Here is a 21,567-nt window from a genome sequence, read left to right as displayed (position 1 = left end):
TTTTCTGCCCATTGGACGTCATTTGGATCCAATAACCAGAAATGCTCGACACTCATTAGTCACCGTTTGGTTAGACACCGACCAATTACTCTTTCTTTCTCTTTCTCTCTCTATATATATATATACAGAGAGAGAGAGAGAGAGAGTAATGCATTCCTTAAGCCCTTTTTTCGTTAGGTCTCGTTAGGCTCCTTAAAAAATTATAGTTTTAAGTATTTTTTTCTACCCTAGATGTGATCTATAGGTTTGTTTAGTGAGAACTGGCTTTTGGATCGTCATAATCTAACATATATAGAGGCTTTTCCGGTCATCCAAAATCAATTGCTATGAAGGTACCAGTTTTTCCTATATCAGAAAAATATGTTTTTTTGTCGAAAAAACATGATCCAAAAGTCAATTCCCACTAAATAGAGCATGCTAAATACATTTAACAGTTCAAATCTATCACAAAACACTTAAAACTTATGAGGCAGAACGGGCCATTAATGGGGCCTGTTCAGTTCTCATACACGTTTAATATTTTTAAGGACAACGCTAATGAAGCAAGAGGTAGCAAGTGGGGCCTACACATTTTCCACCCATATAAAGGGTTTCAACGGAAACGCGTCACACATCCCCTGGGAAGCATTTTCTGCCCAAGTGGGGATTTCATTTTGTGCCGAAATCCCTTTCTACGCTATGAAACAAACGACCCTCTGGGGACTGGGTTAAGGATTCGAGAGCGCTCTCTCCTTTTTGGCTTTCCCTCTCCAGCTCTCCGGCTCCCCCCCCCCAATCTTTGCTTTGCTCTTGCCACTCCGAGCAGCTGGTACAGTTACTACCTTAATAACTTCCTTATCTAACCTCTAGTTATTCCAGCAATCCCAAATCGATCCACACCGATCATTTCCTGATTGGTGTTAAGGTTTCCTCTGGTACTAGGTTTATGCTTCATGGCTTCGTGGTGATTGGTATTAGGGTTTCTTGTAATTGATGCAATTTTGACATCTTTTTCTTTTTTTCATTATCATCATCTTCTTCTTTTTTAATATATCGTTGCATTGACAATTGAGGACGCGCACACAGACACACATATATGTAAGCATGCACTGTATATGGACTGCTTATGTGAATTCACGTATATAAGCTGTCTTAACCTTGATTCAGATGTCTCTCATCGTGTTCTACAGTCCCAGTATTCAATGCTTTCATCGTGATATGTATTCTATGATTTTATTTTTCTCTCTCATTGTTTGTGGCTTCGTGATTACTAATCCAATTTGAGCTTTTGAATGAATGTGCTGCTAGAATCAGTAACTGCTTACTATGGGTTGGATTTTAACCCTGTCTTTCAGCCAATTAACCAATTAACGTTTTAAATCCTTTTCTGTTGACATTAGTTCTGAATAAAACAATGCAAGCTGGTTTTGGCAGCCCCAAGGGGGGTTGGCGTAGTGGGGCCTTGGCTGCTTGATGGGCAGTGAAGGTTCGATTCCAATGGGCGTAGCTCCTCTGCCCAAGCCAATGCATAGCATAGGCTCCGGGGGCAGGGGTCATAGCCTCAGAGTTTTAGGCTGCCGGCAGACTGTAGGTATGGCAGGCTAAGCCAGTGCAACCAGGTCTTCGTGCCAGGTGCGGTTTCTTCGGGTTATAAATCCAAAAAAAAATGCTGTTTTTTGGCAAAAAATGTGAGCTTGTTTTTCTATTAACATAAGTTCTCTTGGTATTGTTCTTGTTGGTTTGCTTTTTTTTTCTTCTTAGTCTTACTACTCCTGCTACCAGCTACTACAATATGGTGACTGCAAATGTGTAGAAGTCAAAAAAATGGAAAAGAAAAGGCTCTTTTGTATGCATGCCAAATGATATCAAGGACTTAGAAAAGGGTTTAGGAGAATTTTGGAAAAAAACATCTATGATTTTAATATGGTAGTAGGAAATTAGGGGAGTTGCTTTTAAGCGTGACTTTGAAATCATGCGATCTTTTAGCCTCTTTATGAATTGTTTATGATATGCATGCACTTATATATGTCTGTTATAATCTTATGAACTATTTGACATAAATTGATGAATGTTTCCATTTATGTTGTTCACTTGTAATTCAACATTTTCTTTTCCTTTGTCTATTTGTATTTTGCAATAATTTTCTTTGCTTCCTTTGAAATTGTTTTTATATTCACTGTTGTAAGTGTCGTAGTGTATCGTAGGATACATACCATATCTATGGGGTGTTCTGATATGATACACACTCATATCTTGATACGTGTGTCTTACGATACACCCTTGTATCTTTGTACCTTATGATACACTCTGATACAAGGTGTATCTTAAGATATACTATAATGCAGATTAAGTGCTTAAGGCCCCTTGGGGTTAGTTCATATTCATCTCTAAAGAGCTTAAGAGTGATTTATGGAGATTTTTTTCTAAAAAAAAAGAAGATGATGATGATACTCGTGATTGAAGTTATCTAATTCATTTTTGTTTGAATTTTGAAAAAAATTGGTTATGTAAAATTTCTAAGTATTAAAAAAACACTTTATGATGTTTTTTTGTTTATGTTATCAAGGCAATAGAGTTTCAACCATAAGAGAGATAGCAAAGAAGAAGATGAGAAACTTCATTACATCTAAAATGAGAAGAATGCAGCCATATAAGGGGACATCCCCTCTACCCCACTGCATAACAAAAACTGTTGACTCTACACTACCTGAGAAAGTGCAAAAATGCCCTTGAAAATAATGCTATGTACATATAAATACAAAAAGGGGTAGTTCACAAGGATGGTAATATACATATGATACATAAGTATCAATACTCCTCATCAAACTTAAGATGATGCAAGTGGAATCATCCCAAGTTTAGAAAGGAATCAACTAAATGTAAATGAGCAAGACTCTTGGTGAATACATCTGCAATCTGGTCCTTAGACCCCACATGCTCAAGTGAGATAACTCCATCTTCATAGGTCTTCCTTGTAAAGTGACAATCTATATCAATGTGCTTAGTTCTTTCATGAAACTCTGAATTCTTTGCAATATGAATGACACTCATATTGTCACAATATAAGGAGGTTTGACCGTCAACAAGAACTCCTAACTCTCTCAATAATGACCTTATCCAAAACAATCTTATTTGTAACTTGAGCCATAGCCATATATTCTGCTTTAACTATAAATAAGACAACTCTTTGTTGTTTCTTACTTCTTAGTAAGATTAAGGAGCTACCAAGAAAAATACAAAATCGAGTAGTAGAAAGACGATCATGAGTAGAGCCTCCAAAATCAGCATTAGTAAGCTCTCAATTTTGTAAAAGACAATAAAAGAACATTCCTTAGTGCATTGTGTCCCTCACATATCTAATTATCCTGAGAACTGCAACAAGATGGATTGTCCTAGGTGAGCTTATAAACTAACTAACCACATGAACAACATAAGTGATATTTGGTCTTGATATAGTCAAGTATTATTAAACTCTCAACTAACTGCTTATATGTCATTGGATCTTCTAATTCCCCTCCATCTAAAGCCCTTAGCTTTAAATTTGCTTTCATAGGAGAACTAACTCTCTTTGAATCATCTGCCAATCTCGCCTTCACTACCAAATCAGTTGCATACTTATGTTGAGATAAATATAGTGCTCCCTTCGAATACTCAATTTCTAAACCAAAAAATACTTTAGATTTCTCAAATCCTTCATTTCAAAAATACTAGCTAATTTCTTCTTGGTATCATCCACCTTCTGCGAATCATTTCATGTAATAATCATATCATCAACATACATGAGTAATGTGCACTTCCCTTGTATGGAGGATGTCACAAACAAGGTTGGGTCATGATAGCTTTGCTCAAAACCAAGTGATCTAGCAACATAACTATTTTTTTTCAAACCAGGATCAATGTGTTTGTTTGAGTCCATATAGTTCCCTTTTCAACTTCCATACTCTACCCTCAAGATCTAATTACCCTTGTGGCAACTCCATATAAACCTCCTCATCTCGATCACCATTTAAGAAGGCATTTTTTACATCTAGTTGCCAAAATCTCTATTGTATCAGTGTAGCTATTGCCAACAAAGTCCTTATAGTGGTCATATGAGCAACTGGTGCAAAGGTTTCTGCAAAATCAATTTCAAACTATTGATTGTAGCCCTTTGCCTCTAGGGATTGGGTTAAGGATTCGAGAGCGTTCTCTCCTTTTTGGTTTTCCCTCTCCAGCTCTCCCCCCACCCACAATCTTTGCTTTGCTCTTGCTCCTTTGTGCAGCTGGTACGGCTACTACCCTAATAACTTCCTAATCTAACCTCTAGTTATTCCAACAATCCCCTATTGATCCACACCTATCATTTCCTGATTGGTGTTAGGGTTTCCTCTGGTATTAGGTTTATGCTTCATGGCATCGTGGTGATTGGTATTAGGGTTTCTTGTCATTGATGCAATTTTGACATCTTTTTATATTTTTCATTATCATCATCTTCTTCTTTTTGAATATATTGATGCATTGACAATTGAGGATGCACACACAGACACACATATATGTAAATATGCACTGTATATGGACTGATTATGTGAATGCATGTATATAAGCTGTCTTAACCTTGATTCCGATTTCTCTCATCATGTTCTACAGTAATGGTATTCAATGCTTTCATCGCGATATGTATTCTATAATTTTACTTTTCTCTCTTATTGTTTGTGGCTTCGTGATCACTAATCCAATTTGAGCTTTTGAATGAATGTGCTGCTACAATCAGTAAATGCTTACTATGGGTTGGATTTTAACTGTCTTCCAGCCTATTAACCAATTAACGTTGGTAAATCCTTTTCTGTTGACTTAAGTTCTGAATAAAACAATGCAAGCTGGTTTCGGCAAAAAACATGAGTTTGTTTTTCTATGAACGTAAGTTCTCTTTGTATTGTTCTTGTTGTTTTGCTTCTTTTTCTTCTTAGTATTATTACTGCTGCTACCAGCTACTACAATATGGTGACTGCAAATGTGTAGAAGTCAAAAAAATGGAAAAGAAAAGCTCTTTTGTATGCATGCCATGGACTATGAGGGACTTAGAAAAGGGTTGAGGACAAATTTGGAAAAAAGTATCTATGATTTTAATATGGTAGTAGGAAATTAGAGGACTTGTTTTTAAGTATGACTTTGAAGTCCTGCGATCTTTTAGCCTCTTTATGAATTATTTATGATATGCATGCACTTATATATGTCTGTTATAATCTTATGGACTATTTGACATAAATTGATGAATGTTTCCATTTATGTTGTTCACTTGTAATTCAACATTTACTTTTCCTTTGTCTATTTGTAATTTGCAATAATTTTCTTTGCTTCCTTTGAAATTGTTTACTATATTCAATGTTGTAAGTATTATAGTGTATCATAGTATCATATCTATGGGGTGTTCCGATGTGATACACACCCATATCTTGATACATGTATCTTACGATATGCTGTTTTATCTTTGTATCTTATGATACACTCTGATATAGGGTGTATATTTAGATATATTATAAATGCAGTTTAAGTTCACTCATTTCAAATTTTTTTCGAAAACACATAAGACCCCTTGGGGCTAGTTCATATTCATCCCTAAAGAGCTTAAGAGTGATTTAAGGAGATTTTTTGAAAAAAAGAAGAAGATGATGATGATACTCATGATTGAAGTTATCTAATTCATTTTTGTTTGAATTTTGAAAAAGATTGGTTATGTAAAAATTTTAAGCATTAAAAAAACACTTTATGATAAATTTTTTTGTTTATGTTATCAAAGCAATTGAGTTCCAACCATGAGAGAGATAGCCAAGAAAAAGATGAGAAGTGAAACTTCATTACATCTAAAATGAGAATAATACAACCATATAAGGGGACATCCCCTCTACCTCACTACGGGACAAAAATTATTGACTCTACACTACCTAAATGTCCTTCAAAATAATGCTATGTACATATATACAAAAAGGGGTAGCACACAAGGATGGTAATCTACATATGATACATAAGTCTCAAGACTCCTCATCAAACTTAAGATGATGCAAGTGGAATCATCCCAAGTTTGGAAAGGAATGAACTAAAATGTAAATGAGCATGACTCTTGGTGAATGCATCTGCAATCTGATCCTTAGAGCCCACATGCTCAAGTGAGATAACTCCATCTTCATAGGTCCTTGTAAAGTGACAGTCTATCTCAATGTGCTTAGTTCTTTCATTAAGCTCTGAATTCTTTGCAATATGAATGGTACTCGTATTGTTACAATATAAGGAGGTCTGACCATCAACAAGAACTCCTAACTCTCTCAATAGCCACCTCATCCAAAATTCTTAGTTGTAACTTGAGTCATAGCCATATATTCTACTTCAGCTGTAGATAAGACAACTCTTTGTTGTTTCTTACTTTTTAATGAGATTAATGAGCTACCAAGAAAAATACAAAATTTAGTAGCAGGAAGATGATCCCGAGTAGAGCCTCCAAAATCAATATCACAGTAAGCTTTCAATTTTATAGAAGAAGAAAATAAAAGAACATTCTATAATGCATGGTGTCCCTCACATATCTAATGATTTTGATAACTGCAGCAAGATAAATCGTCCTAGGAGAGCTTATAAATTGACTAACCACGTGAACTCCATAAGTGATATTTGGTATGGATATAGTCAAGTATTTTAAACTCTCAACTAACTGCTTATATGCCACTGGATCTTCTAATTCCACTCCATTTAAAGCCCTTAGCTTTAAATTTGCTTCCATAGGAGAACTAACTCTCTTTGAATCATATGCCAATCTCGCATTCACAACCAAATCAGTTACATACTTTTGTTGAGATAAGTATAGTGCCTCCTTCGAGTATTCAATCCCTAAACCAAGGAAATACTTTAGATTTCCCATATCCTTTATTTTAAAAATACCAGTCAATTTCTTCTTGGTATCATCCATCTGCAAATCATTTTCTGTAATAATCATATAATCAACATACAGGAGTAATATGCACTTTCCTTGTATGGAGGATGTCACAAACAAGGTTGGGTCATGATAAATGTGCTCAAAACCAAGCGATCTAACAACAAAACTGAATTTTTCAAACTAGGATCTTGGTGTTTGTTTGAGTCCATATAGTACCATTTTCAACTTGCAAACTCTACTCTCAGGATCTGAGTACCCTTGTGACAATTCCATATAAACCTTCTCATCTAGATCATCATTTAAGAAGGCATTTTTCACATCTAGTTGCCACAAATTCTATTGTATCACTAAAGCTACTACCAACAAAGTCCTTATTAGTGGTCATATGAGCAACTGGTGCAAAGATTTTTGCAAAATCAAGTCCAAACCATGGTTGCCAGTTGAGGAAGCGATACGGGAAGCGGGAGCGGGAAGCGAGGCACTTTCAAAATTTTAGGAAGCGGGGAAGCGTGGGACCACTTAGGACCGATTCGGGAAGTGTCTCGGAGGCGACCTAGGAAGCGTCTCGGAAGCGAGGGGGAAGCGAAAAAAATAAAAATAAAAAATACAAAAAATTGAAAAAAACAGGGGAAGCGTGGGGGAAGCGAGGAGGAAGCGAGGGGGGAAGCGTGATGGGAAGCGTGCTTCCCATTAAAGGAAAGCGCGTCCCCCATTAAAGGGAAACACGCTTCCCAAAAAAGGGGGACGCTTCCCCCCACGCTTCGGAAGCGCGACGTTTCGCGCTTCCGAAGCGCGCTTCCCCTTTTAGCTAGGCGCTTCCGGTAACCCTGGTCCAAACTATTGACTGTAACCCTTCACCTCTAATATTGCCTTGTATCTCAATCGATCCGTTTGCATTTGTTTTGATCTTATAAACCCACTTGCTCCCAACAATATTCTTCTCAGAAAGAAGCTTTACCAACTCCCATGCATGTATCCTCTTCAGTGCATTCATTTCTCCAAATATTATCTGTTGTCACTCCTCTTTCAAAGCTACCTCTGAATAGGACTCACACTCAATATGAGAAATGTAAAAAATGAACGATGTTTAGGAGAGAAAAACTCCTAAGACACCCTCTGAGCTTGAGCGATTAGGTTCAACTGAAGAAGAAATTGGATCAGGATTGGCTTGTATATTTTTTACTTCGCTTCCACTTGATCCAAGAATGAAATCTCAACAATATTTTCATGCTTCTATAATAGGATTGTTCAAACTTATTGTCTCTCAAATGGACTTGCTCCTCCTGAACCTCCACATGCTCATTCATGCTTTTCTTTTCAGGAAATGGCACTAAAAAGGACAAATCAGATTTATCTTTCATCTAATCTTCAATCAGACTAAAAAAAGGTGTATACTCGTCGTCTCTAGATACCCAACTTTTCTTTCAACTGGATCATAACACTTATAGCCTTTTTGACCATTTGAAAAACCAAGAAAGCAGCATTTAATAGTTCTAGGAGACAATTTGTCTCTTTGTCAAACAGATAGACACAAAATAGGTACATTCAAACACCTTCATCATTCTATAATTTGGAACCATTCCATATTACTTCTGAAAATAAGATGTACCCTTAAGAATACTTGATGGCACACAGTTTATCTGATAGATAGCCAATTGAACCGCATCAGCCCAATAAGCTTTTGACACACAACTTCCAAAGAGAGGAGCTCTTATTAGCTACTTTGTTATGCTCAGGAGTATAAGGGCAAGATTTTTTATGGTCAATTCCTTTTTCCTGCAAAAACTTCTCAAACACAAAACTGACATATTCACCACAAGATCTGGTTCGAAGAGTCATAATTAGCTAAGAACTGAGTTTCAATCATGGCATAAAAATTTTTAAAGATCTCAAAGAGTTCACTTCTACATCTCATGAAATATATCCCCCTTGGACAAGACTGTTGAGGGACCCCACACATCTGAATGAACAAGATCGATAGGACACTCAACTTCTCTATCTCTTGTCCCAAATGGCAATGTGTGACCCTTTGCCAACCTACAGCTCTCACACTCCTATACATGCCTTGACACAATTAACTTTGACTCACCTAAACTACCAATAAATACCAAATGTCACAACCTAGAGCTAGAGATATGACCTAATCTCTGGTGCCACAAAACTGAGTCATCCATAATTGCAACTCCCAGTCCACTAACACTGTATCTTTTTTGTGAATTCATCCACCCAGTCCAGGCAATATAAGTCTCCTCTCCTATAGTCAATCCCAATCCTTATTCCTGATGGATGATCCTACACAATACAATCAACAGGAGAGAAGGTAACAATACAATTAAACATCAACTCCAATCATCACACCATCCAGGCCACAAATCTATATCAATTCTAAATGATTTGTGTCAACACAAGATACACCCCAAATACAACGGTATGCACAATATTAGCCCCAATATGTGAAATTAGTCCTGTCAAATTTTACGGGAACAAGCCGAATACCTTCTCCCTTCTCCATTTCTACCACAAAACCCCCAAAGTACAACTCAAAAATTGCATACAAACACTGATGACAGCAAAAACAGTGCCAAATATGTTGAACAAAAGCAATGCCAAAAAACCACTCCAATATGCACAAATAGAACAAGGCACAAATGCACACTACCGATAACCAAGATTTAATGTACCGACCCACAAAGCTTTCAATAATCTTCAGATTTCATGCATATAACAGCCAAGACATACTTTTATCGGGTTCAAGATGAAAAACTCGTATTAGTAGGCAAAATACTCAAACCTGATAGCCAAAATAGTGGAGAACCACTTTATCACCAACAATATAGCCTTCAAAACTACTCAAATCTCTCTACTTCTACCAAAACACATCCAACCAATGTTGTAAGTATCGTATGATACAATATAATACATATTGTTACTATGGAAAATAACAACGCGATACACACTCGTATCCCGATACGAGTGTGTATCATACGATACATCAATGTATCGTATGATATACCTTCGACGCACTTTAAAAGGGCCGAATTGAGCTTTTTTTTAAAGATCTCTTGAGGGCTGACTTCTTCATATGTGTAGAGGCCATTAGAGGGGTATCCACACACCTTAAGAGTCGTGAGAGCGGTTTGGGGGCCAATCAGTGCACAAGGGAGAGGGTTTTTGTTGTTTGCTCTAGTAAGAGTCCCTTTCCGCCATTTTTTCACTTAATGATGTGGATTAAGATAAAATATCTCTATGATGAGTAAAATTATAAAACCACCCTCTAACAAAGACCACATCAGATGATCCGGCATGGCAATAGGGCACTCAAGTAATGAGTGAAAACCGAGTGCAACTATTGTCATAATATTTTTATTTATGTAATATGAAAGTATGAGTCTTGTGGCATGTTCTTAATTGCAAGATATTTAATATTTTGCATTGTTCTTGTGAGATAGTTAATACTTGATGATGTCTTATGCAGCTCATAGAGACATAAGTGCTTCATTTGTGATTTTATGGTTGTATTTTGTGCAATTCATCATTGTTTCATAGGATATGATTTTTTTTAGATTTTTTGCTATTTTTGTCTGATTTTTCATGATTTTTTTTTAGAATTTTTGAAATTTTTTATTGAAAATTATGATTTTTTACGATACGATAGGATACATAACTTATTTTGGGCCCAACCGATACGGGTAACGATACGATACTTACAACCTTGCATCCAACAGCTTTCTAACACAAAAATGACCCAAATGATGCAAATCTAGATATTGAAAACCCCCGATGAGATCAACACCAACTGATTTCTCAAATCTAAACAATATTCACAGTTCAGAAAATAAAATAAAAAACTGTATAAAACTGAGTATACCTCCGATCAGAATGATTCTTGATTTAAAAATCATCTAAAATCAACAGCTAGCAAAGTCCCAACTCAATCAAACAAAACCGCATCAAATGTAGGGACTTCCTTAGTAGAGCACACAAAACAGGTCACATACCCGACACACCAGAATGAAGTTTCTTCTTTCTCTTTCCTTCCAGATGATCACTATAGATCTCTCTCTAGGGTTGGGTATGGCTCTGAAACCATATCAAAGCAATAAAGTTTCAACCATGAGAGAGATAACAAAGAAGATGAGAAGAGAAACTTCATTACATCTAAAATGAGAAGAATACAGCCATATAAGAGGACATCCCCTCTACCCCACTACAGAACAAAAGCTGTTGACTCTACACTACCTGAGAAAGTGCAAAAATAACCCTGAAAATAATGCTATGTACATATAAATACAAAAGGGGCAACAAACACGGATGGTAATATACATATGATACATTAGACTCAACATATGTAAACAGAATTATTATGAATTTTGTGACTTATTAACTTAGATTTGTTATTTAATATGCATATTGTTTCATAGTTTGTATTTTTCTTGTGAGATATGCTTGCCACTTGTAGCATATTATCTTCATTATTGAATGTTCGATGTCTTATGCATGCCATTCATCGCACATAATTGTTTGATATGTGATATTATAGTTTTATCTTATGCAATTCATCATTGTTTCTTGTGTTATGAATTTTTTAGATTTTTCCTGTTTTTTGGATTTTGTTTATTTAAAACATACATTTTTTTAGGATACGATGTGTATCTTATTTTGGGCCTGGCCGATACAGGTTACAATATGTTTTTTACAACCTTGTTTGCAGCAATTTTAAGGATGACGACAACAAATGAAAGATATGCTAAGAAGGGAAAGCAACCAATGGAACAACAGAATGTGGCTAATCTTGGTGCAGTAGAACTTGGTTCTGGTACAGATTCAAAATGATGGTTGTTAGAAAGAAAATGTCAAATTTGAAGAGCAAGAAGATGTAGTTAAGAGAAAGAGATAAGAAAATCTTCTGCATGGGATGATTTCGATGAAATTATAATCAAAAGTGTGAAAAAGGTTAAGTGCAGACATTGTGATGTTGCTTTAAACATTCCAAGGATGGTTGCATGACTAAATGTTTAGGCATTTAGAAAAAATCAAAGGAAAAGATGCAAAAGCAAAGCAACAAAATTTGAGTTTCAGTAGTGCTCAAGGATTAGATTATCCAAACAATATGGTTCTTCTAAGTGGAAAGTTTGACATGGACATAGTGTAGAAGGTAATGGCAAAGATGATCATTACCCATGAGTACCTCTTTAGAATGGTAGAACATCAATGTTTCAATATGTATAGTAGAACTTTGAACCCAATGCTTCAACCAATATCGCACACTACCATTAAAGAGGACTGCATGAAGTTATGTGAGGAAGAAAAGAAGAAGATGAAAGAAGCGCTCATTGGCATTGATAGAATAAGTTTGACCACGGATATTTGGACACCTAATCAATTTTTTGCAGACCTGTGTTTGACAGCCCACTTTATTGATAAGGAATAGAAGGTACAGAAGTGCATCATTAATTTTTGTGAGATTGGCAATTATAATTGATAATGCATATAACAATGATGTTCTTGTTAGGATATTAAAGGATAACTTGGAGAAAAGTGGTTTAGACTTGCAGTATGGTGGCAAATTTTTTCATGTGTGATGTTGCACGCATATTTTGAATTTGATGGTGCAAAACGGGCTTGAGGAAATCAAAGAGGTGGTTCACGTCATCAGAGAAAGCACCAAGTATATCAAGGTCTCACTTTCAAGGTTTTATAATTTCAAAGTTGCAACAAAAGAAATAGACGTTCCTATATCAACAAAATTAATTTTGGATGTCTCAATTCAATGGAATTCGATATACTTAATGTTAAAGATAGTTTTGATATACAAAGATGTATTTCCCCGACACAAGGTTGAAGATGCATGTTTTAATTAGGTGCTTGAAAAAAAAAGATTGGGATGAAGTTCGAATTATATGCAGTTTTTTTTAAATATTTTATAATGTTTCTCAAACTTCCTCAAGAACCCAATATCTGACTTGAAATTTATTTTTTCTTGAAATTTATTTTTTCTTGAAATTTATTTTTTCTTGAAATTTGAAGGATGAAAGCGAAAATGGATGAAAGGGCTAACAATGGCTTCGGCTTTATGAGATTGATGGAATGATAGAAAATTTTGGGAAATATTGGGGAAGTTTCAACTTGTTGATGGCTGTTGCATCAGTGTAGATCCAAGGATAAAGAAAACTTTGATAGATTTTGATTTTCCATGAGTCTATCCTAACAAGGAAGAAGCTATGTGTTATGCTTAATTAGTGAAGACCATGTTGCAAGAGCATTATAATGATTATGTTGCTCGGCACGAGAGTCGACATATGGCAGCAACAAATTTTGGTATGGGTACCTCTAAGATCTAGGGCAATAATAAGTTTGCCAATAGTGGTAGCAACTCTAAGGCCAGAAATAGCACTAGTAGTGGTAGCGTTGATTTCTTTGATTTTTTTAATAAGGCAGACAATATTCCTTTCCAAGTTTTAAAATCAGATCTTGCCATGTATTTGTATAATGGACTAGTCAATCATAACCTTGATGTATCTGAACCTTTTGACATTTTGGGATAGTGGAAGGATAAGGAATTAAAATATTATATTCCTTCAAAGCTGTCCTGTGATATATCGACAATACCTATTACCACAGTTGCTTCAGAATCAGCTTTCAATTTTGGTGGTAGAGTACTTGATGATACTCCTAGTTCATTGTCACAAAAAACTGTAGAAGCCTAAAGGGGTCTTTCAAACATCAAGTTGTTTCAAATATAAGAATAAGTTGCATGTTTTCATGTTAGTTTGCTATTGGTTATTTTTCATTGTGATTGATTTAAAATTTAGTTACCTTTTTAGGGTGGTGAGTATAAACAACTTGTTGGCCACGTTTCCTTAAGCAGCCCAAGTTGATCCCCTTCATGCCTAGAATAGGTACATATGACTGCATATGCCTTTTCTTTGTTTTTGATAGTTAAAGAGTGATCATATCTAACACTTTTTGTGATTGTGATGTTATGTGTGTGTGTGTGTGTGTGATGTCTTTGTGTTTATTTATTTAGATGTACACACATGTCAAAACTTTTTATTCTTGTCCTTTTGATTTGAAGGCTGGACTCAAGTTAAAAAATGTAATGAAATGCGTGCAGGGTTGAAAACCAGAAGATCAGTGGAAGGACTAGAAGTGTTTTTTGGTAATTGTGAAGAAATACTAAAACAGAAGTTTGTTGAATAAAAGACAGAATATATTAAACTAGAAAAAATTAGAAGTACAAAAGGATGGAACTGAATAAAAGATATAAGGAAGTGATCAGAAATCAAATCGTTCATTTACCTGAATCAGATCCAATCACAGTGTTTTGATACTAAAGTAGAAATATGGACATTCATAAATAAAGAAAAAGGAGAGGAGTCATTAGGCAAAGAGATGTTTGTTAGGCCCAAAGAAAAAGGCTTGCTATACTCCTTATCCTTTCTATATTAAACTATCTCAAGCAAATACAGTTATATCCTTGATTAATGTTACATAATAAACCGACAAAATGAAAAGTGAATTACTAAGTGACAAGTTATGTTGTTAGCTCCTAATACACTATTCATTATTTCATATTACAATGTATGGTTTGACAAGTATATAAATGTGTTCTGTCGTACTTTTTGGTAAAATGGTTGTGCTTGTCTTACCATTGCCTTGTGACCATGTCCATGTGCAGTAGCAACGAAACCAGAAGCAAGGTGATAGTATCCAAATCAAACTGAAGTTGTCTCAGGATGTTGATGAAAGTCTTAGCTAAAGCTTTTCTAAACAAGCAAGTATAAATACTTCAACTGAATCTTTATCAGTCCAAAGATTGATTATTTATTTACAAGAACTGTTTTTTTATCTTTTTCCCCATTTTTCTTTTGCTGAGATCAGATAGGTCATTAACAATTCTGTGGAAAAAATTTAGTATGTCTCCTAATGGGATATTGGGAACAAATAAGCGGTCATCAATTGGAAGCTTTAGAAATTTGTCAGCTGGTTGTCACATTTTATCCCACATAAGTTCTGACTACTTCGATAAATGTGGCATCTTAAAATTTCATTACGAGTGTACCTATATGTTGAAATAATGAAGGTGAATAAATAATCAAAATGTTTCCCCTCTCCATTTCCAAGTAAGGGTGAGTCCCATGCATTAGTTTGTGGATTGCGGTCTCATGCACTAATCTCTACAGGTGCCCCGTAGTAGGCCGGCTGCCCTACCTAAACCAATCATCATATTGGTCCCTAGGCCCCATTGCTTGAAAGGCTCGGCTTCCAAACCGTATGTGGAGCTTCTGCCTCATATGACTCTTCCTAGGTTGGCTGTAGGCCCCGCCAGAAAATCTTTCATAAGTGCGCGCTAGCGCACCAAATTCCTTACCTTAAAGCTTGGATTTTCAGTGCTCTACAGAGCGTGTTGAAATTTTTTTCTCTTTGTCTTGCTGCAGCTACACTTTGCTTGACGGAAGACCTTAGATAGACTAACGGTCTCGACTAATCGAGCTATCTTAATGAAGGGGAAATGTGAACAGACCTGTGATCATTTCTCAGGATGCGATTATCAGGTTGTTCATTTCTGTTGTGGGGTCTTTGTGAATCGAATAAACCTGACAACTTTTTAAAGAGAAATTAAGAATATAAGCATCAAATAGTGTATCATATAACTAAATTTCATTAAAATCTCCAATACAAGTCGCATGATTATAATGCTTTTTAAAATTCAAATTTGACAGATTAACAACTCAACTGTAGGTTAAGACAATATATCTTTGTTGAAGTATCCTATGAGTGCTTCTCAGAAATCTTTGCTACCTCTAACAAATTTTCACTCTAAAACAATTAATAAGATATAATGCTTAGTAAGAAAATATAAGAATAGGAAAAATAAATAAGAAAATACTATGTTTAGATAACTATTGGAAGCCATAACTACTTATTTACAGAACTAATTTAAGAATACCTAACTCTAATTATGGAAATCGATTATGACAAATTAAATCCTAAGTATCAAAACCACAATTAATTATGTATCTGTTCACGAAACTCCCCAAACCTTATTGGTTCCCTTGCTTTTGGCCTCTCTATCTTCTTTGCTCGTCTATTTTTCTTACCCCTTAGAGGTATTTATGGAGGAGGTAAGGCAGTTGGCAGAGTGTGTGTGTGTGTGTGTGTGTGTGTGTGTGTGTGTGTGTGTGTGTGTGTGTGTGTGTGTGTGTGTGTGTGTGTGTAGAGCAGGGAAGTCAATTTGGTAGGAAAATATTATTACTATGTAACTACTTTGTCATCTCTATTCTCACAACTTATTTATGTCCTCATTTATATTTATTTTATTTTTATTTTTCATTTACTTAAGATACTACATGTAAATAAGAAAATATCCCCCTATTTTCATTCATTGAAAAATAGTTCAAAGTTTAAATTCTTAAGGAATAAAAAGTCAGCTACTTCATTTCAGTATAAATTTCAGAATTCTATGAATCAGACAAGATTAACCATCTCAAAAGCTTAAGTTTTTCTTTTATTTAAGATTTTTGTATTTAGATATACTATTACTTTGTTTCAAAAGTTTGGGAGAAAATTTTTCAGAATTTATTTGTTAACAATTATTTTCCTTATGGACATCTTTCATAATACTTGTAAGGACATTGGTCTGACTTTCACAAAAACCTCTATAGTTGGATATAATTGGGGTGTTACATTATAAAGGGAGAACTCAAGGATCCTCACAATCTGCATACATTTGTCCATGTCTTTTATAAAGGCTTTTTTGAGTGAAAAGGGGTGTGTTTGGATGTATATTGAGCTACATTGGCTTAAGCATGTCTTATTTCGTTTTAAAAGTTTGTTAAGGCCTTTCACATTGTATATTTCATGATCATCTTTGTGCTTTGGCTATTCTTGTTTACATTCAGAAGATTCATGTTTTTCCATTTACAACCTTGGCTGGAACTTTTTATTCCCAATATTTTTGTTTAGGATGCTTGCTTCTCAAACAAGTTCAAAACGTTTTCACTTTTTCAGTTGTATCCATTGAAACACCACCAGTAGCTGCTTTTGTTGGTTTTTGTCATGCAACTTTAGGACGTGTGAGGTAATTCAGCACCATGCATACTTGATCATCCAGGAAGTATGAGAAATTTTTAAAAAAATTCATGATGTAAAAAGTTCGTTGGCACTTTGTACTAGAATATTCACAGCAATTATTCTTGAAGGTGAAAATAAGTATGCTTCTAATATGATCTGTCTAATGCGCTGTCTGTTGATTAGTTGATCAACTGGACAGTCTTTTTTTCTGTTTCTTGTCTTCTTAAAGCTAATGGGCTGAACTTTATCAATGGGGTGTTACTTTTTTCACACCAATGATGACCTTACAATCAACAAAAAATCTCTCTCATACATATATAAACCTTGGAGGAAAAGCTATACCTTCAGATATAAATGTGCTTGCATATGCCATTAATTAGAAAGCAATTATATAATGTTGTGGATATATTCTTACCAAAGAAGAAAAGAGAATAAGCTCTATCTCTGGTGGATTTTCCCCTATTATAGAGAATGAAGTAATTTTTTAAAATTTATGAAGGGGAAGATATGGTTCTTATTTGGAATGAAAATATCTCCCTCTTTGATATGTTCAGCATCTTTGTCAAACTGAAATGGATGTAAACTTATTCATCACCTCTTTGGCATGTTTCAAAGAGGTCTGGTTATCATCTTAAGGGCAGAATCTGCCACATGAAGCATTAATCTGCTGTCAATCTGCTCTAACATATTGTCTGCAGCTGAAGCTTGAAGCAGGTGTTAAAGACAACCATAAGGCCTGAAATTACTGTCATTTTTACACCTGATATCAGTCTCCATTTGCTTTTGTGCAGACTGGGTTCTCATTTTGTTGGATTACATGCTTCACTTTTTTCTGGTCTCAGGCTGCAATGTGGAACAGATGTTCTATTGTTAAAACATCCTTGTGCAATCCTGAGGATTTTACATCTGTGATGAGTGTTTGCAAGAGATGGGCCTCCCAAGCTGCAACACGCTCAATGGTAACAGAAAGTGACAGCAAAACAAGCATAGGACTCCGGAAATTTGGATCTGATGAAGATGGAAAAGAAGTTGGGGTTGTTTATTCTGGACCCATTTCTTCAACCATCAAGAAAGTGAAACTCCTCTCCCTCTCCACATGCTGCTTGTCAGTATCACTGGGCCCTGTGATAACTTTCTTAACCGCACCAGAGATGAATGTGATTCTCAAGGGGGCTGTCGCTTCATCAGTCATATTTCTTAGTGCTTCCACCACTGCCGCACTCCACTGGTTTGTGAACCCTTATGTTCACAAACTCAGATGGGTGCCTGGTTCAGATACATTTGAGGTTGAGATGATATCGTGGTTGGCGACCAACATTCCTAGGACAATAAGGTTTATTGATGTCAAACCACCAGACACCAAACGGCCATTTGTGACTTTCAAAGCCAATGATAAGTATTACTTCATCAATGAAGAGCACTGTCGAAACAAGGCTCTCTTGGCAAGGTTGACACCCAAGGGACCAATGCACGAATCAGCTTTCAAGAACTTGTGATCAAATACTATGCATGCATTACCCTCCTTGTTGCATACAACAGGAGTTTGTCTTTCATGGGCAAGTTTGAGACACGAATGATCGAGGTAGATCAATTTTACAGGGTAAAACCATGGTAGAACCTTTTGAATTCCATTGCAGTTAAAATTTTGTATTTTGTCACACTTCCTGAACTACTAAAATATGCTGTAGTTGACCTTTGGTAGCACTTCTACATCGATTAGCAATTCTGTCTGCATGGTTATTAGATGATGGTTCTGTTTGTTGATTCTTTACACTATTTTATGGACACCTAAAAGGTCAGGATGTTCTCAGCCACCCTAATCACTTTCTATTTTCCTTCTGTGATTTATGGTTTACTTGTTTTAAGATTGTATGCATCAAGCAAACCATTCGAATGTAAACCAGACTGACTAGGAGGTCTTGCATTAAGTAGTAGTCCAGCACAGCCTTCTTATCTGCCTCTACCTTGATTGCAATCAGAATTAATAGATCCGGTGAGAAGTATCCCCTACCAATCATAACTTGTGCTATCTTGGATACCTTCCTTCAAGATGAACTGCATTTGCAACCCATGGCTCGATGGTGAGGCATCTTCTGATTATCTTGGCCGTTGATAACACCAACCAGAGTAGCCATTTGTGGTAAACCAGACTGACCAGGAGGTCTTGCATTAAGTAGTAGTCCAGCACAGCCTTCTTATCTGCATCTACAGATATTGCAATCGGAATTTATGGATCCTGTGAGAAGTATCCCCTACCAATCATAACTTGTGCTATCTTGAATCCCCCCATCTTCAAGGTTAACCACATATCTTGGTCGTTGATAACACAAACCAGAGTTGTCATTTGCCATGAACATGAACAGTTGCAAGTCTGTTAGCTACATCTGCTTTAGGGGCCATCCAACGGTGAATGTTGAGTTCAAGATGGATGACATCTGAGGGCAACCCTCAGGTTTACCTCTGACTGCTCTGCTTCCTAGGTGAATGCTCTGTTTCATTTGCTTTATTTCATTATATGTACTTCTGTTGATATTTCCACGAGGTGCTTTGGATGTTGGTTGATTTCCCTGATCAATTTATTCCAAATGCTGTCACACTCTTGAGATGGTTAGCATTCTGGTGATTCGGAGCCTAAGTTTAAGTTTCAGCTATCAGAATCAAACTATAGAATAAGGAGACTCGAGACCGGATTGGCTCTAAATGCAAAGTGGTCTACATGATGCATGATGCATGTTCACACATGGTGCAATTAAAAAATGGACCATTCATAAACTATGTCACCATGTCTGAGTGAATGATGATGAATGAGTCATGCCCCTTCCTGTTTTGCACCACGTTCTGCTGTACAGGACGTCCTACCATTACCAACGCAGGTTCATGATAATGAACCAACCACTGATGGAAGTGGTATGGGTTGTCTGGTTGACTTAATCTATCCAGTTGAATTCAGTAAAGAGTTTTAGACCTGACCTAGATAGATGTGTTGGATTCTGTCCTATGTTTTTCTAAGAAATCCAAATTTGACATTATATCCTACTTGGTCATACTATGTTTACATGTGAACATATATCCTTTACAATAAATGTTTTGTTGGCTCTATGTTCATTTGGCTTTCTTATTCTATATCTAAGTCCAACTCTTAATTTGTTTAGTCTAAATTCACTTGTGTCCTCTTGAATCCAGTCTGCTTACATCCCAGATCTTCAACAGTCTGGCATCTTTAGTCTTATAAAACTTGGTCTCCTTGACTTCCTTGCTGCACCTCCTTGTTAAGCTTTGCCAGTGACTTGACAGAGCAGTTGAGAAGTTGGGCATGCAACCACTTAACATAAAGCTACACTTAATCAGGCTTAAATGGATGTACGGTATCAACTCATTCAACTTATTAGATGATCCTGGGTTGGGCTTAAATGATCCGAGCACGAGTCCAACTCGTGATGCCTTATAGGTAGCCCTTTTTTTAGGACAATGGCAAGTGCAGTGGTGGTTTGACAGAGCTTCGGCTAAGTTGAAGCGATTTGGTTAAATAGGGATTTAGATCTAACTAGGGTCAACACTTCATTAGGGTCTCAATGTGGGTGCATTAGGTTGCTAACACTAATAGGGTTAGGGTGTTAGGGCTTCTAATTCTAGATGCTTAGACTAGGAAATTGGACTTGTATTTATAGGTTTTCTACTTATTTTGGACCTAGTGTAGGTGCTTCTAGGCCAAGATATCTAAATTCAATTGCCTTATAGCAACTTAAATATGATTGGCAAGAAATTTGAGGTGGTACATTTTGATTTGCCAATTGATCTACTTAGGGGTTAAAAACAGAAAATGATCATATTATATGATAAAATGATGTGTTTCTCGAAAAACCTTATAATTTTTTAAATTCACCCGATGTTCAAAATCGCAAATGTCTGCTTTTAAAAAGACCATTTTAACCTTCACATAGCGGACCTCCTGAGATTCGCATGATATATCGGTGCGCTCTTTGGGTATCACACCCTCTCATTAAAAGGCAGATTCACACAAATTGTTTTGCAGACTTTACAAAGTTCGCGTAACTATATTTGTGAACTTTCGCTTACTCAAACCTACTGAAACTTACTACCAACGGGGCTCCTCTTGTTTGGCAGGAGAAGTTACTGCACATCACCTTGTGTTGGGATGTTGCAACTTTGAACTTGTAGGGGTCTGCCTAACCCCAGCTTTCTCTGTTAAGAAAAAACTACTGAAACTTCGCAAATATTTTACTAAATTCACATACATAGTATGAAGTTCTCATAACCATATATGTGAACTTTCAGTAATAAACCTATAGAAACTTTGTAAATATTCTATTAAATTTGCATATATAATTCAAAGTTCGTATAACCATATCAGCGATTTTTTTCATAGTTGAAATTTCACATACATAGTGTGAAGTTTGCACAACCAAATTTGTGAACTTCGTGTAACTGAAACCACTAGAAACTTACGAGATCTACATGAAAATAACTTTTTCATACAACTTCATTTCATTCATTCAAAAATGGATCTTCTCATACAACCATATGTACATTCTAATCATTTGAAAACAAACTTGGTCATACATATATTCATTGCATTTATTAAAAAATGG

General features: G+C 35.9%; 1 protein-coding gene across 2 annotated transcripts; it reads left to right on the top strand.

The window, feature by feature from the left end:
* Positions 1-641: 641 nt before the first annotated feature.
* LOC149814446 (uncharacterized) lies at positions 642-18,682 on the top strand. Of its 2 annotated transcripts, XM_089989228.1 has the most exons (3): positions 642-808; positions 14,562-14,661; positions 17,800-18,682. In XM_089989228.1, exons 2-3 carry the CDS (start codon positions 14,620-14,622, stop codon positions 18,451-18,453), a joined length of 696 nt encoding a protein of 231 aa, XP_089845354.1. In that variant the 5' UTR covers positions 642-808; positions 14,562-14,619; the 3' UTR covers positions 18,454-18,682. The 2 variants fall into 2 exon arrangements, with proteins under 2 accessions (XP_089845354.1, XP_089845355.1); XM_089989229.1 differs by lacking the exon at positions 14,562-14,661 and having other exon boundaries at positions 643-808.
* Positions 18,683-21,567: the final 2,885 nt, after the last annotated feature.

The sequence above is a fragment of the Nuphar pumila genome, chromosome 15, assembly GCF_984573655.1.
Source record: "Nuphar pumila chromosome 15, dmNupPumi1.hap1.1, whole genome shotgun sequence".
Lineage (NCBI taxonomy): Eukaryota > Viridiplantae > Streptophyta > Magnoliopsida > Nymphaeales > Nymphaeaceae > Nuphar > Nuphar pumila.
This window is presented reverse-complemented; position numbering and strand designations above follow the sequence as displayed.